Source organism: Phoca vitulina, unplaced genomic scaffold (assembly GCF_004348235.1).
Source record: "Phoca vitulina isolate PV1807 unplaced genomic scaffold, GSC_HSeal_1.0 scaffold24, whole genome shotgun sequence".
In the NCBI taxonomy this organism is placed as follows: domain Eukaryota; kingdom Metazoa; phylum Chordata; class Mammalia; order Carnivora; family Phocidae; genus Phoca; species Phoca vitulina.
Window position 1 is genome coordinate 23,851,111 of NW_022589727.1, and position 14,187 is coordinate 23,865,297.

Genomic DNA, 14,187 nt, shown 5'->3' on the forward strand with positions numbered 1-14,187 from the left:
GACACTTAATTGACTGAGCCACCCAGGCGCCCCACTAGGAAGTGTTTTCTAAGATGGGCGTTTTTCCTTAAAGAATGTATCATATTTTCCTAGAATACTATCAGTTTTAGTGTCAATGCTGTAGAAAAAAATCTCTAGATTATTTTACATTTATTACCACTTTACAAATGTTACATTCTAGGATTCTAATTAGAGTAATCAATATTAGTATGGATTAATCCCATTTTATAAATGAAACCATAGTATCTAGAGAGGCTGAAAAATCTTCCCATTGCCCTTGATGTGTGGGAAAAGCCTCTTTGAGGCTTTTCTTCTACCCTTTAATCTAGTGTAATATCTTCCTTACATGATTTGTATCCCTCCTTTTGTCATAACCTTGAATTGAGTCTCTTCCTATTTGATCAAGCTAAAACACACACACACACACATAAATTAATTGCTACCAACACTTAACCTCTCCTGATTTAAAACAAGGTTATACTCCTTTAGATCTGTAAACTGAATCTTCTTGACCACCATTGGCTCTGTTTCATTCACTTTCTTGTGCATCTGAAATCCTTTCATATTTCATAGACGCCTGCACTGCAAGTTTCCCTGCTTTAAAGTTTCATACAACAAATATGCCTTCACGCCAGAGATCTTTCATTAACTGCTTCAAAAATAGACTCCAGGCTATAACTTAGAATGAGTGAGAATACTCATAACTTAAAAATCTCAGATGCCTACATCTTCCCATTCTATATAAAGAATACTTAACAGTGATGTATGAAATATTTTCAATGTTTTTTACCCTAACTTTCTAAACTTCTGTGGGAGTTGTGCATTTGCGGAAGGTTTCTAACATGAGGAGAGTTACATGTCTCACTTGTTTGGGGAAAGTAAAAGTGGATAACAAATTAGAATCATATAGAAAGGAGGACAGTGACAATATCATAAGTGATCTGCTCTTTGGGATCATAGCACTGTCCCTGATTTGGTTCCCTCTACATCAGTGTTTATTCCACCCATACTTTTATTTTTTTTTCTTTTTATTTTTTAAAGATTTTATTTGTTTATTTGAGATACAGCAAGTGAGCGAGAGAGAGAGAGAGAGTGCTCATGCACGCACATGAGGGGTATAGGGGGTAGGCGCAGAGGGAGAGGGAGAAGCAGGCTCTCCACTGAGCAGGGAGCCTGATGCGGAACTCAGTCCCAGGACCCTGGGATCATGACCTGAGCCAAAGGCAGGTGCTTAACCTACTGAGCCACCCAGGCACCCCTCCACCCATACGTTTAGTTTGGTAGGGAAAAAAAACCCACACTTTCCTTATTTTAGAACAACTTACTGTGAAGCTGAACTGCCTATTGCTGGAAGGCCCCCAGTTTCTGCTGGGAGATAAACTCATAGATAAGAACACAACCTCCTTGAAAAAGTAAAGGCCCAGGTAGTAACTTGCCTAACATTATACTACCAGTTTTGGTAGAATTAACTACCTTAATTTGTTAGAATTAAAATTAATATCTGAATCTCTTAATTCTAAGGATGTCTTGCAGGGTTTTTCAAGGTCTTTCCCCACCTCCTCAATCTTTTAGAAAAAATCTTTCTCAACTCACAGTATTTGATAGATCATGTACCACCTTTATTTTTCATTATTGTCACACATTGTTTTAACTTGACAGTCTTCAGGAATTGAAAACTATGACTCATTTCATAAGATTAACCAATCATTTCATTTCTTTATAGTTGCTTCCCCAACTTCAAGCTTCTTGAAGATAGGACACTTGCCTTACATTTCTTAATTCTTAAATAGTGCTTCACACTAGTGACATTTGATGTACATTGGTGTAATTAAATGATATTAAAGATTGATGATTAAGTATTGCTTGAGCTAAAGGAAAATTCTTTGAGACATTGTCCGTGCTGACCAAAAAAAAAAAAAACTATAACTTTTACAAACTATTTTACAATGAATAGAGATTTAAATAATGCATGATTAAAAGAAAGACTAATGGGAAATACTTTAAAATTCAAATACATATATTTATCTATAACTTTATAGCACAAACTAAGCATTTTAAAAAGGTACCTAGAGGACTCCCACCAAATTTTTGTTTTAAAGATTTTTTTATTTATTCATTTGAGACACGGAGATACAGAGAGAGAGAGAGCGTAAGCAGGGGGAGAGGCAGAGGGAGAGGGAGAAGCAGGCTCCCCACCAAGCCAAGAGCCCGATAAGGGGCCCGATCCCAGGACCCCGGGACCATGACCTGAGCCGAAGGCAGACGCTCAACCATCTGAGCCACCCCGGCGCCCCTCCCACCAAATTTAATATTATGAGGTTTTATAGATTAAAAAATGTGCCAACCATTTGACCTATAATTCTCATCAGTTTCTTTGTTCTTAAAATAACTGACATTCCTGCCTCATGAGGGGAAGACAGTGTTGTCAAACAAAACAGACTATTTTTAAAGACATGCTTTGGTTTGCAAAGACATGGCATGCCTAAAATATTAAAGAGAGGTGGACTGGTAATTCTGTGCCCGTCATTGGGTCTCTGCCACTCACCCCAAGTCCTGGAGTACAGTTAAGAAATGGAGGAATAATATACACTGTGACTCTTTGTAGTTTTTAAAACTACATTTAGAATAGAGGGAAAAATTACAACCCTATGTAGTTTCGATAATGGTATTTACTGCCCCCAAAAGGTGTTGCAGAATGAAAATACACATTCAAGAATGGTGCAGATAAATTATGACAGGCAGCCTCCCAAATTGTGGTTAAAGGAAACTTGAAAATTAGGGAGGAGTGTATATCATAACTTCTGGGTTGTGTAGGGTATATCTTACCAACAACACATTCCATGTATCACCGAGTGCTATATTGGATGGCCTGGAATTTGTGACTCTTCTTTGTGGAATTTCCTACTGAAATCTGAGAACAGATTTAGCTTTAAAAAAAAAAAATCTGAAGCAGAGCTTTTCTAATTATTTCTATAATTCAGTTTAGTCTGGGTGATGTGGTATAATCAAGGGAAGAATGTAAGAAATAACTTTAAGCTCATAGGAAGCATTGTATTCTAAGGTCACTGCGGTGCTGAGATCTAGGTAGTACTTCATTCTTTGCAGTCCACAGATTTATTTTTAGAGCAAGGGCATAGTGTTTTGCTACATCATAGCTAAATGTTGTTTTCAGAACGTAAGCTTTAAAATTGTTATCCTGGTCAGAGAGTGAAATCAGGAGTGCCTATTTTAGGCCTGCTTGGAAGAATATAACTCAATACAGTGGCCTAGTCTTGCTGGTTAGAGGTTTTGCAGACTACCATCGCCACCCGGGCTCTGAAGGATGGTACGGTAAAATTTTGTTATCTGATGACTATGTGGTTTTTAACTCCAAACAAATTTTTATCGTCTTTTAAAGATTGAGTGTTGAAAAAATTGCCTTTTCATTTTACGTATCATTAGGCTTTTTTTTTTTTTTTTTAATTTTTAACTTAAATTTTACAGGGATAAATTTAGATTAGAGAACAAAGGTTGTTTCCATAGCTCTTAAAATGTTTTTTAAAACTTTTTTTTTTTAAAAAGTAAATAGCTTTAAAAACTGTTGTGCTGATTTTTGTCTAGAGAACTTAGTGACCTCAAATGATTTAACTTGGCTCTGTGCAAGAAACTGGTTTGGATAGAGTGGAAATAAATTGTAGGTGAATTCATAGTCTTTTATACTTTTTCAGTTAGCTTTTCAACAAATACATTTTTTAAACTACTTTGATTCCAGAAGTGAGGGTGCAATAAAAATTGTTAGTTGCAAATGGAAGAATGCTATTTGACAGTGGAGATTAGGAGATGAAGACCTATTCCATCAATTAGTCTTCCTTCCTACTTTCTGTCCACCTTAGAATGGGATAGCCAGCTTAGGCTAGGGCTGCAGAATAGACTTGTTGAAGATGAATTAGTATTCCCCAGTACTGGCATAGCACTGAAGTATAGAACCAGTACTGTTTCTCCAGGGTACCTATATTTTTTTGTTTGTTTCTTGTTTTCTCTATTGTTATTAAACCAGTAGATTTGGTTATCAGTACCTTATCTGGCTATCCAGCAGCTTGGGGAACATACAATCTTGTCGATAGGCTCTGAGCTTTGAATTTATGTTGGTTTTAGTCTGGAATTTGAAGTTAGTGACAGACTGTTGATTAGATGTTACGACTACTAAGGATGAGTGAACTGAAACATGAGTCTGGTTTTTCTCTTTGTAGTTTGGCTCTATATGTAATCATATTGATTAGTTGAGCGAGATATCTTTGCCAAGTGATACTACTCTGCTGAGTAGTTTTTAGGTACATCTCTAACTAGCTCAGACTTGTCAGGAAGTTTTATTCAGTTTACTTTTTGTTAATCTTTTTTTTTTTTTTTTTGTATTTCCCTTCCTAATTAGGATTTAAACGCCACCATGTCGAGCAAAAGGGCAAAGACCAAGACTACCAAGAAGCGCCCCCAGCGCGCAACATCCAACGTGTTCGCCATGTTTGACCAGTCACAGATTCAGGAGTTCAAAGAAGCCTTCAACATGATTGATCAGAACAGAGATGGTTTCATTGACAAGGAAGATTTGCATGATATGCTTGCTTCCCTAGGTAATGATCAGTTTTAATATTAAAGACTAAATAGAATTTCTGTAATGCCTGTGGAGCCAATCTAATGATGTAGTTTCCCAAGATTTAAAGTCTGGAGCAGTGTTCCCCAAAGTGTGGTCCTTGGACCACCTGCAAATTTCTGGCCAGATCTCAGGATTGAGCTGGGGGCCAGCATATTATATGTGTGTGTTGTAAACACTGATATTATGAGAACACCAGCACTATTCCTCCTAACATCCCAAAGGAATAGCATACCATCTCTAGACTCTTTAATACAGGCCTTACTTATTGAGAAGACTTTTTCCCAAATAGTTTTACTATTTGTGTGTGAATATAAACAGCAAACTGTATAAATGATAATCTCTCTTGTCAAGATGTTCACTATGATGAATACTTGGTGCATTTTGTGATGTAATTAAAATTATGACCCTCCTTTTCATTTAGGGAAAAATCCAACTGATGAGTATCTGGATGCCATGATGAATGAGGCTCCCGGGCCCATAAATTTTACCATGTTTCTCACCATGTTTGGTGAAAAGTTAAATGGCACAGATCCGGAAGATGTCATCAGAAATGCTTTTGCTTGCTTTGATGAAGAAGCAACTGGTAAGTCTGAGGTAACCTTTAATTACCAAGTGATTTAATTTTTGGTTGTGGTAACTAAAACATATAACAACTTGAAATATGATGACATAATACCCTCAGGTTTATACAATACCTGTTTGTGGGACAGGCTTTTCCTGTGGCATGTTAATCACTCATTTTACTGCCTCTACCCTTAAATATTTAATTAACAATTTAATAGGTGTATTTGGAACTTCTCTAGGAAACTTATGTTGCCCTTTTACTAGAATAACTCCACAAGGGTTAGGCTCTCAGTAATTGTGTTGAATGAATAACTTTTACCAGAGCAATCTTGGAAAAAGTATGAATTGCTATAGGCCATGATCTCAGTACAGTCTTGTATTTGTTTATCAGGTACCTCTCAGCCTTCAGATTGTTTAAATCTAGTATCTAACCTTTTGCTCTAGAATCAGGCTCCCTGATTTCATATGCTTGTTCTATATGATAGCTGTGTGATTTTGGGCAAGTAACTTCTCTAAGCCTCTGTTTTTGTACCTATAAAATGGTCAATAATATTACCTACCTCATAGAGTTTTTGTGAGGATTAAATGAGGAAGTGAGATACTTTATATAAAGTGCTTAGCATACTGCTGGCATAGAGTTAATTCTCAAAAAACCCCAAAAGTTAACTACATAAATGCTTGATCCTTTGACAGAAGTGCATATAAGGGACACGTAAGGGAATAATTCACATGGCAAGGTTTTTGAGAAAGAAGGTACACCCTTTAGTTACATATTACTTGAACTATTTTATTTTATTTTATTTTAGAGAGGGAGAAGGAAAGAGAGGGGCGGTGGGGAGGGCAGAGGGAGTGAGAAAATCTCAAACAGGCTCCATGCCTAGTGCAGAGCTGGATGTGGGGCCCGACCCCATGACCCCAAGATCATGACTTCAGCCAAAATCAAGAGTCGGATGCTTAACCAACTAAGTCACCCAGGCGCCCCTAATGTCAAGTACAGTCTGTTGTTAGAAGCAGTCTCCACACACAATATGGCCTCATTAGGCCTACTCAGGTATACCATCCTTGACTCCTGTATCATCTTCCTAACCTCCTTCCAAGCTCTTCTATGCATTGTTGTCCTAAACTTACCTCCACCATTGCTGCTTCTGTGCCTTCCTCATCATATCACCTTCTCCTCCCTCTTAAAACTGAAATTCTTGGGGCGCCTGGGTGGCTCAGTTGGTTAAGCCACTGCCTTCGGCTCAGGTCATGATCCTGGAGTCCCAGGATCGAGTCCCGCATCGGGCTCCCTGCTCGGCAGGGAGTCTGCTTCTCCCTCTGACCCTCCTCCCTCTCATGCTCTCTGTCTCTCATTCTCTCTCTCGCAAATAAATAAATAAAATCTTTAAAAAAAAAAAAACAAAAAAAAAAAAACTGAAATTCTTTAACAGTTATACCTGGAAGGGATGGGGTGTGGGGAGGGAAAGGCAGAGGAAACTTACTTTTTTCCCTCCTTAAGGCACTTCTGTATTGATTGAGCTTTTGACTGTGAGCAATTGTTACTTTTTTTAATGGAAGGGAATAAAGCCATAAAAGAGTAAAATGTCTTATCCATTCTTCAAACTCATCTCAAAGATCACATTCTTTATAGAGCCTTACCTGTGTTTTTATACTATTTTCTCCTCATCCCAGGAAAACTTGAAGCCTCTCCTTTCTCTCCACATCTAAAGTATTTTATTATCTCTCTCCTGGCACATACTCTTCCTGACCTTCTATTCAGTTGTGTACTTACTCCCAATCAGCAATGGCTCTGTCTTCAACAGCGTTATGTTCCCATCTTTGTAACCCCTTTTAGCACCTACCACAGCTCCTCGCACATATTCGATGATAGGTTTATGTGATAGTTGAATTACTTGGTTGGAGATGAGAATTTATTTCTACAAGCTAGAAGTCTAACATTTGAGAAACATTTTAAAATGTAGAATGGAATTAGGAAAAACCCTGTAAGTCTAGAGTTTCTTTTGTGAACTGACCTTCTACTTTAAACTCATTTTATAGGAAATATATTGTCAATGTTTTAGCTTAATTTCACATACAAGAATATTGTCAGATTTTTCTTTTACTTTATGAATTTCAAACATCTCTGTGCTTGGTCATTTATCAACTTTGTGTTAGTACATTAGTGGTTCTCAATCATGATGTGAATTACTTGGGGAGCCTTTTAAAATTATCAATGCCATGGGGCACCTGGCTGGAAAAGTGTGCGACTCTTGATCTCAGGGTCATGAGTTTGAGACCCATGTTGGGTGTAGAATTTACTTAAAAATAAAATCTTAAAAAAAAAAAAAAAGGAAATCAATGCCAGATAATAAATCAAGGGTGGCATCTGGAGTTTTTGTTTTTGTTTTTGTTTTTTTTAAGCTCTCTATCAGAACCCTGGTATCACAGATCCAGAGTAAAAAGCACACCTTTTGACTCACCATTCCACATCCCCAATTCCTAGCCCAGTGTCTGCGACATAGGTAATGCTCAAATATATACTCATGTTTTTGCACACTCAGGGCCTAGCTGTATTTGTTATAAAATTTAAATTAGATTTGCAAAAAAGAAAGAAACATTAAAAATCTCATTGTACATATAAAAAACAAACAACCCAAAGTCAGAGATAAAATGAAATGCCTGAAGTAACACACTTGTTAAAACAGGACCTCAGGGCACCTGGCTGGCTCAGTTGGTAGAGCATGTGACTCTTGATCTCAGGGTGTGAGTTTGAGCCCCACATTGGGTGTAGAGATTACTTAAAAATAAAATCTTGAAAACAAAAACCTGGACCTCAAGACTCCAGTATTCTTTCCACCGAAGCACTTTATTGATGTTTATGATGTGGTATTTTAGTGTTACTTGCTTATAGAATAAGTGTGACCAGGGGTGCCCCACACTGGCCATAGAGCTCACTTAAAAAAAAAAAAAAAAGATTTAGTGTAACCATTTATGCTACTTTTTTTTTTTTTTAAGATTTTATTTATTTATTCATGAGAGACAGAGAGAGAGAGGGACAGAGGCAGAGGGAGAAGCAGGCTCCCCGCAGAGCAGGGAGCCCGATGCGGGACTTGATCCCAGGACCCTGGGATCATGACCTGAGCCGAAGGCAGACACTTAACCGACTGAGCCACCCAGGCGTCCCCATTCATGCTACTTTAAGGAACCATGAGGCTTAGTTTCCTTAATCGTACTTTATTGTTGTTTAGGTGTAGTTTAGGCCCTATTATGAAGACTTGTGGACAAAAGTCGATAGAGCAGAGCAGGATGATAGAGCTAGGCAGCTGTCTGCTGAGGCTGGCTTAAAACATGTGAAGAGCCCATATTTCCTATATTTGCATGCTTGGTCAAGTGTAGATGTTCCCTGTAATTACTCCTCAGAGTAGTATGTATTCTGATCCCCAGTTCTTTATTCTTTAGGCACCATCCAGGAAGATTACCTGAGAGAGCTGCTGACAACCATGGGAGATCGGTTTACAGACGAGGAAGTGGATGAGCTGTACAGAGAAGCGCCTATTGACAAAAAGGGAAATTTCAATTATATTGAGTTCACGCGCATCCTTAAACATGGAGCAAAAGACAAAGATGACTGAAAAGAACTTCAAATTCCAGCCAAACGTTCCTTGTTGCCACTTTGGGTATTTCTGAGACTTTCTCTTAGAGTCTGTTGCATGCCCTTAGCTTTGCAGCTTTTGCCTTTCTTGTATTTATTCTCAGCCATTTTGGGCACATGCATCTCTGTAATCAGACTGGAAATGGGACTTTTTATGATTTTCAGAATAGAAAATAGGGCAATTTAACTTACCAGCCCCCTCCCAAAATAACTGCAGTCTACAGAGTCAGTATATTTTTTCAGAGAAAGTTATTCACTCAATTTTTTCTGAACCATAATTAAACTTTATGATAAAAACTTACTTGTTTAAAATTTCTTATTTACCAAAATCGGCTTTTGTTAGTTGCATCTTCCAAGGAAAGGTAGATGAGACAAATCCTGGAAAATGATATGGTTGTTAGACCTCTCCCTTACTCCTTCCAGTTTCCCTAACAATCCTATCTCTACTATATATCCCTCTCCCCTCCAAAGAAATCAGTTTTAACTGCCTTAATTGGGTTTCCTGCACTTTGTCTTTCAGTTTTAAAAATAATTTTCTATAGAATTTGTATAGACATGCTAGCTTTGGTAGCTTTAAATCCTTAAGTTTAACATACCTGTCAGCATCCCTCCTTATCTGTTCTAAACTTTTGTGCATTATTTCATGTCATTTAAAATTAGACCAGGCCACTGAGTATAATTTTAATTTGTCCTAATTTTTTAAACTATTTTAGCCCCAAAAGGTTCTATGGAATGTTTCTTACCAAAAATATTTTTTTTGTATTGTATTTCAAAATGTTGAAAATACAAGCCAGCATCTTTTATTGTATGTAGTTTCTTTTTTAATACAACAGTCCCTCTTGAAATACCGTGTTTGTTTATACAGAGATTCACCATGAATCCTTGTATGAATTTTGGACATTCCTGACCTGCCCACAATCAAAACAGCTGAAGCTACATGCCTGGGAAAGTGAGATCATTATTTCAGTCCTAAAAATAACTTCTGCTATTTGCAGAAATGCAGGACTGTTTCAGAGTTAATCAGAAGTTTCATTTGCTTTAGGCTTCAAAAATCTAACTTCCAAATATTCATGAATTTTAAAAAGACCTTGAAATGTTGGGAGAAAAAGTCGGTTGAAAAGAGTTGATGGCCTACAAAGATGAGTAATTGACAATTACTCTAATAACTATGTTTTATGCTATTAACAAGACTACCCTTGGACAAAGCCATTACCTCATTCAATGAACAATTACTGAATTCCTTCAAGGCAGCAGACCTTTGCACTCAACAGGATAGGTGAGCTAGATCTTTTAATCTGGTGCAGCCAGCTTTATAGAGCAGAAGTAGAAAGACTAGGAACAAGACTGCTTCTGCCCCCTTCAAGATTAGAATCTTAGCACCTCCCTTAACTCTTTGCCTTTTATGTGTTTCTGAATTTCATTCAGTGGGTTAAGCAGAATACTTTTCCTAGGCTCATAGCCATGATGCTAAAATCTTGTTTGTTGAATTGAATTTCCATTTCAACTGAAAACATGGTCACTTCTGTTTTTAACAAATTTCCAAATTACATTGTTTCCACTACAGAAACAATGTGGTCTCATCTACTAAAATGAGCTCTTGCAGTATCCCCATTTTCATTTCAAATAACTGCTCAAAGAATCAGCTTCCATTAGGAATAGTGAATGGTCTCCCATAAATGAAATACGTCTCCTAATATGGTAATAGCATTCTTTACGTAGTAACTAGGTTTTACTTAAGCAAAGATAATTGCCAATAAAAAACTAAAGCATCTAACTCCAACAGTGGATTTGACTGAAAAACCAGTCTCCATGAAGAAAGTCCTACATTTGAAAAGTTCTCATGAAACCAACCTACTAGGGTAGCATCCTTATCTGCCTGCTTATGATTATATTATCACTGGACTCCAGGGTCCAAATTTTACTTGATCAAGGAGACTATGATTCAAGAGCAGGAATTGATGAGTGCTATTGGGGGGAACAGGGAGGAAAGCCAAACTACATGAGACTAGTAAAATCATATTCTGAAAAGGAAAGGCAACCATTTCCTATAAAGTATGAAGAGAGAAAGGACAAGAGGTGTAATACCTAGATTAGGGACGTGCAGAAAAGTTGTAAGAAGGATCAGATAGAAGATGATAAAAGGGCTTGAAGAGGTAGAGCCACAAAAACAGTATTATGGAAATCAAGTGAATAGTTTCAAGAATGAGGAGGTTAGTCAGTAGTGTTAAATCAGAAAAGCTCAGTAAAGTTTAAATGGGACCACTAGATTTGACAAGTCATTGGTCACCTTTGCTGTATCTATTAAGTAGAGGTTTTTTGTTTTTTTCAAGACTGTTTATCTGAGAGGGAGAGCACAAGCAGGGGAGGGGCAGAGGGAGAGGGAGAAACAGGCTCCCACTGAGCAGGGAGCCCAATGCAGGGCTCAATCCCAGGACCCTGATATCATGACCTGAGCCAAAGGCAAATGCTTAACTGACTGAGCCACCCAGGTGCCCCTAGGCAGAGTTATGAATGCAGGATCCATTGTGCAGCATGAAATGGTGGACAGTGCCTAGGTTTAGGGATCAAGCCAATCTGCATTTTAATCCCATTTTTGCTACATGGCTTCATAACCTTAAATAAATTATTTAAATTCCCTGGACCCCTATTCATTTGTAGAATGGAAGTAATGCTATTGGTTCATAATAGGAACATAATCTATTAATATATAAAGCAGTACTTCTTGTGACTAAGAGCAATACGAGGCCAGACGAGATTGAATGAATTCCACCTATTATTTGGCTGGCTTTGTAACCTTGGGCAGGTCACTCTTCAGTTTCATCACCTATATAACAGGGATGATAACCTCCAAGTATGTTGTGAAAATTAGAAACACTGAAGCTAAATGGTTTGGTACACAGTAGGTATTCAAAAAGGTATTCTTGTTCAGTTTACCAGTAAAGGGTCTGAAGCTTGGCAATGAAGAGAAACTTGAAGGGAAGGCAAGATCAAAGGACTCATCTTTAGAGATTCAGCCTGTTTGTAGACAGAGGGGGAAAAAGACAAACTAGAGGAAATAATCAGTGACACAAAATGAATCATATCCAGGAGACAGGAAGGGACAGAACCTAGATCACATGTTGTGGGATGATCCTTAGAGAAATAAAAATGGATACTTCTCCCTCTGAAAAGAGGGAAGGGTAGGTGATGGGAGTTTAATGGTAGTTGGAACTAAAAGGCTGAGGTTAGGAGGAAGGTCCATAGTTGTTTGATAGTAAATTAGCTCAAACTGGAATTTTATTATATTAAAGGGTTGTAATCAGGATTGAATGAGAGTACATTAAAAAGCCTATTTCCTGGTACTGACTAGATGATCAAATAATTTACTTTAGATTTCCTGGGTAGATCCAAAAATATGTAGACTTGTGTCTTTCTAGGTCTTCCTTAAGTGTACGATTTCTTGATTTCCCTGAAACCTGGCTTTTTACTGTCCTTGAAGGCATTGCCAGAACTAATCCCATATGGAAGAAATGCCCAGTTTTCCCAATCCTGCTTCTCCCATTTCCACTTGCTCTTGAATGTCCAAAGTCCCTGTACCCTTTTACCTTAGATTCTATCTCCCTACTCAAGTAGCGTCATAACATCTCTTATCCACATTTTATAGTTGTAATGAATATATAATTTGTTTTTTAGTTTAACACATCTTAACTTACTTTTCATGTTTTGGTATAGCCACCATTTTTATTTTTAACCATTCTTTTTAATGGCCTTTGACAAGGTTATGCTTTAATTAGCCATTACCAAGTGCTAGATATTTAGATATTCGGCTTTTCGTTAATAAATACTATGTTTTTCTTTAGAATCTAGAGAATATACCCTAGAATTATTTTTTAGAACAGGGCTCTCCAGTAGAACTTTGTGATGATAGAAATGCTCTCTGTGCTTTCCAATAAGGACACTTGCCACATGTGGCTATTGAGCACTTAAAATGTATCTAATATAACTGAAGAACAGAGTTTTTAATTTCAATTTAGATAGCCACATGTGGTTAATGACTATTGTATTGAAAAGCACAGTTCTATAAACAAATATGGAGATGAAAGTCAAAGTACAGTCTGGGTCCCTCAGCTATGGTCTTAAGGTGACCAAGGTGAGGGCTTATGGGATGGTAATAGACCTCTTGAAGAGCTCTATGACACAGACCTAAGGAAGCCAAAATCTTTTGATTTTGAGTGGAATAAAAAAAATTACACTATTGGACCAAACAGCAGACTGCAGCCAAGGGAAAGAGTAAATATTTTAGAACCAGGTGTGACTTTTCAGAAATTGCTTTTCAAATTATGAGAAAATGCATTCCGTAATGATCTGGACCTTGGACAGTGTTACTCACATGAGGACCACAGCATCGGCATCCCCGGGGTGCTTATTAGAAATGCAAATTAACACCCCACCCTCGACCTACTTAATCTGAGTATCTGGGGTTGGGGCTCAAGAATCTTTTACAAAGCCCTCCAGGTTTTGCTTACAGTGCTGCTGTTTAAGAACACATGGTTCCTACTATCTAGGAATTTCTGATCAAAGATTTCTAGAATATAAAAGGCATTTTTCTTCCTCTCCCCATCTGTCACACTTTCAATCACAAGTGCTCAATAAAGGTTTGGTATTAAGTTGACTTACCCTCCATTACCCAGCAATAGTGCTATTCATCTATATTATTCCAAGTGAGGGAAGTGAAGGTTATGGGCACAAACACTATTTAGAACAAAACTTGAATAATGTAGCTTCGTGGTTTCCGGTTTTGACGAAGAGCATTCTATAATGTGTGAGCGCTTGTAGGTGTGTGTGTGTGCAATTCTGTCATCTATTGACCCAAAGGAAAGCAAATATTTTGAATAAAACTTTCTTGTGCTTGGGGAGTGAAACGGTCATAGGCTGGCCGTGGTCTGTAAGGCCGTAAACCTTAAAATTTGAGGGTAAATGATATAACTCCGGCTGGAGCTCAGCTGAAAAAGAAAGGGTTTTCCAGCAGGCAGAGTCCGCCCGACCGCCGCCCTCTTACCTTCCGCAGTATTACGTGGGACGCACCCTAAACAATTACTTGTTTTACCTCAAGTTCAAATGGAACTACGCTAACTGTACTTTCCCTTGCTAACTCTGGGAGTCCAGGGTGGGCGGCTTCTGGCGCCCGGGGCCCTCCAAATCCCGAGGGATCGCGGCGCGGCCAGCCCTTCCCCAACGGGTCAAATTCCAGGCCAGGCCGGGCCCGGCGCCCCGCGGCCGAGGAATGCGGAAGGGCCGCGGGAACCCGCCGCGGAAGGCGGGGGAGGAGGGCGGGCCGGGGGACTACAGCCGCACGCAGGAGGGGATGCAGCAGCAGATCCCA

At 38.4% G+C, this 14,187-nt stretch overlaps 1 protein-coding gene across 1 annotated transcript in view; it reads left to right on the forward strand.

Annotated features, from left to right (window-relative positions):
• The window catches only part of LOC116642705 (myosin regulatory light polypeptide 9), a 10,562-nt gene extending 1,436 nt beyond the window's left edge, over positions 1-9,126 (forward strand). Inside the window, exons 2-4 of the mRNA XM_032421174.1 lie at positions 4,409-4,607; positions 5,052-5,213; positions 8,633-9,126. Of these exons, the coding sequence (XP_032277065.1) occupies positions 4,424-4,607; positions 5,052-5,213; positions 8,633-8,805 (519 nt within the window). The 5' untranslated portion in view covers positions 4,409-4,423 and the 3' untranslated portion in view covers positions 8,806-9,126. The remainder of the gene's footprint in view (positions 1-4,408; positions 4,608-5,051; positions 5,214-8,632) is intronic.
• The last annotated feature ends 5,061 nt before the right edge of the window (positions 9,127-14,187 follow it).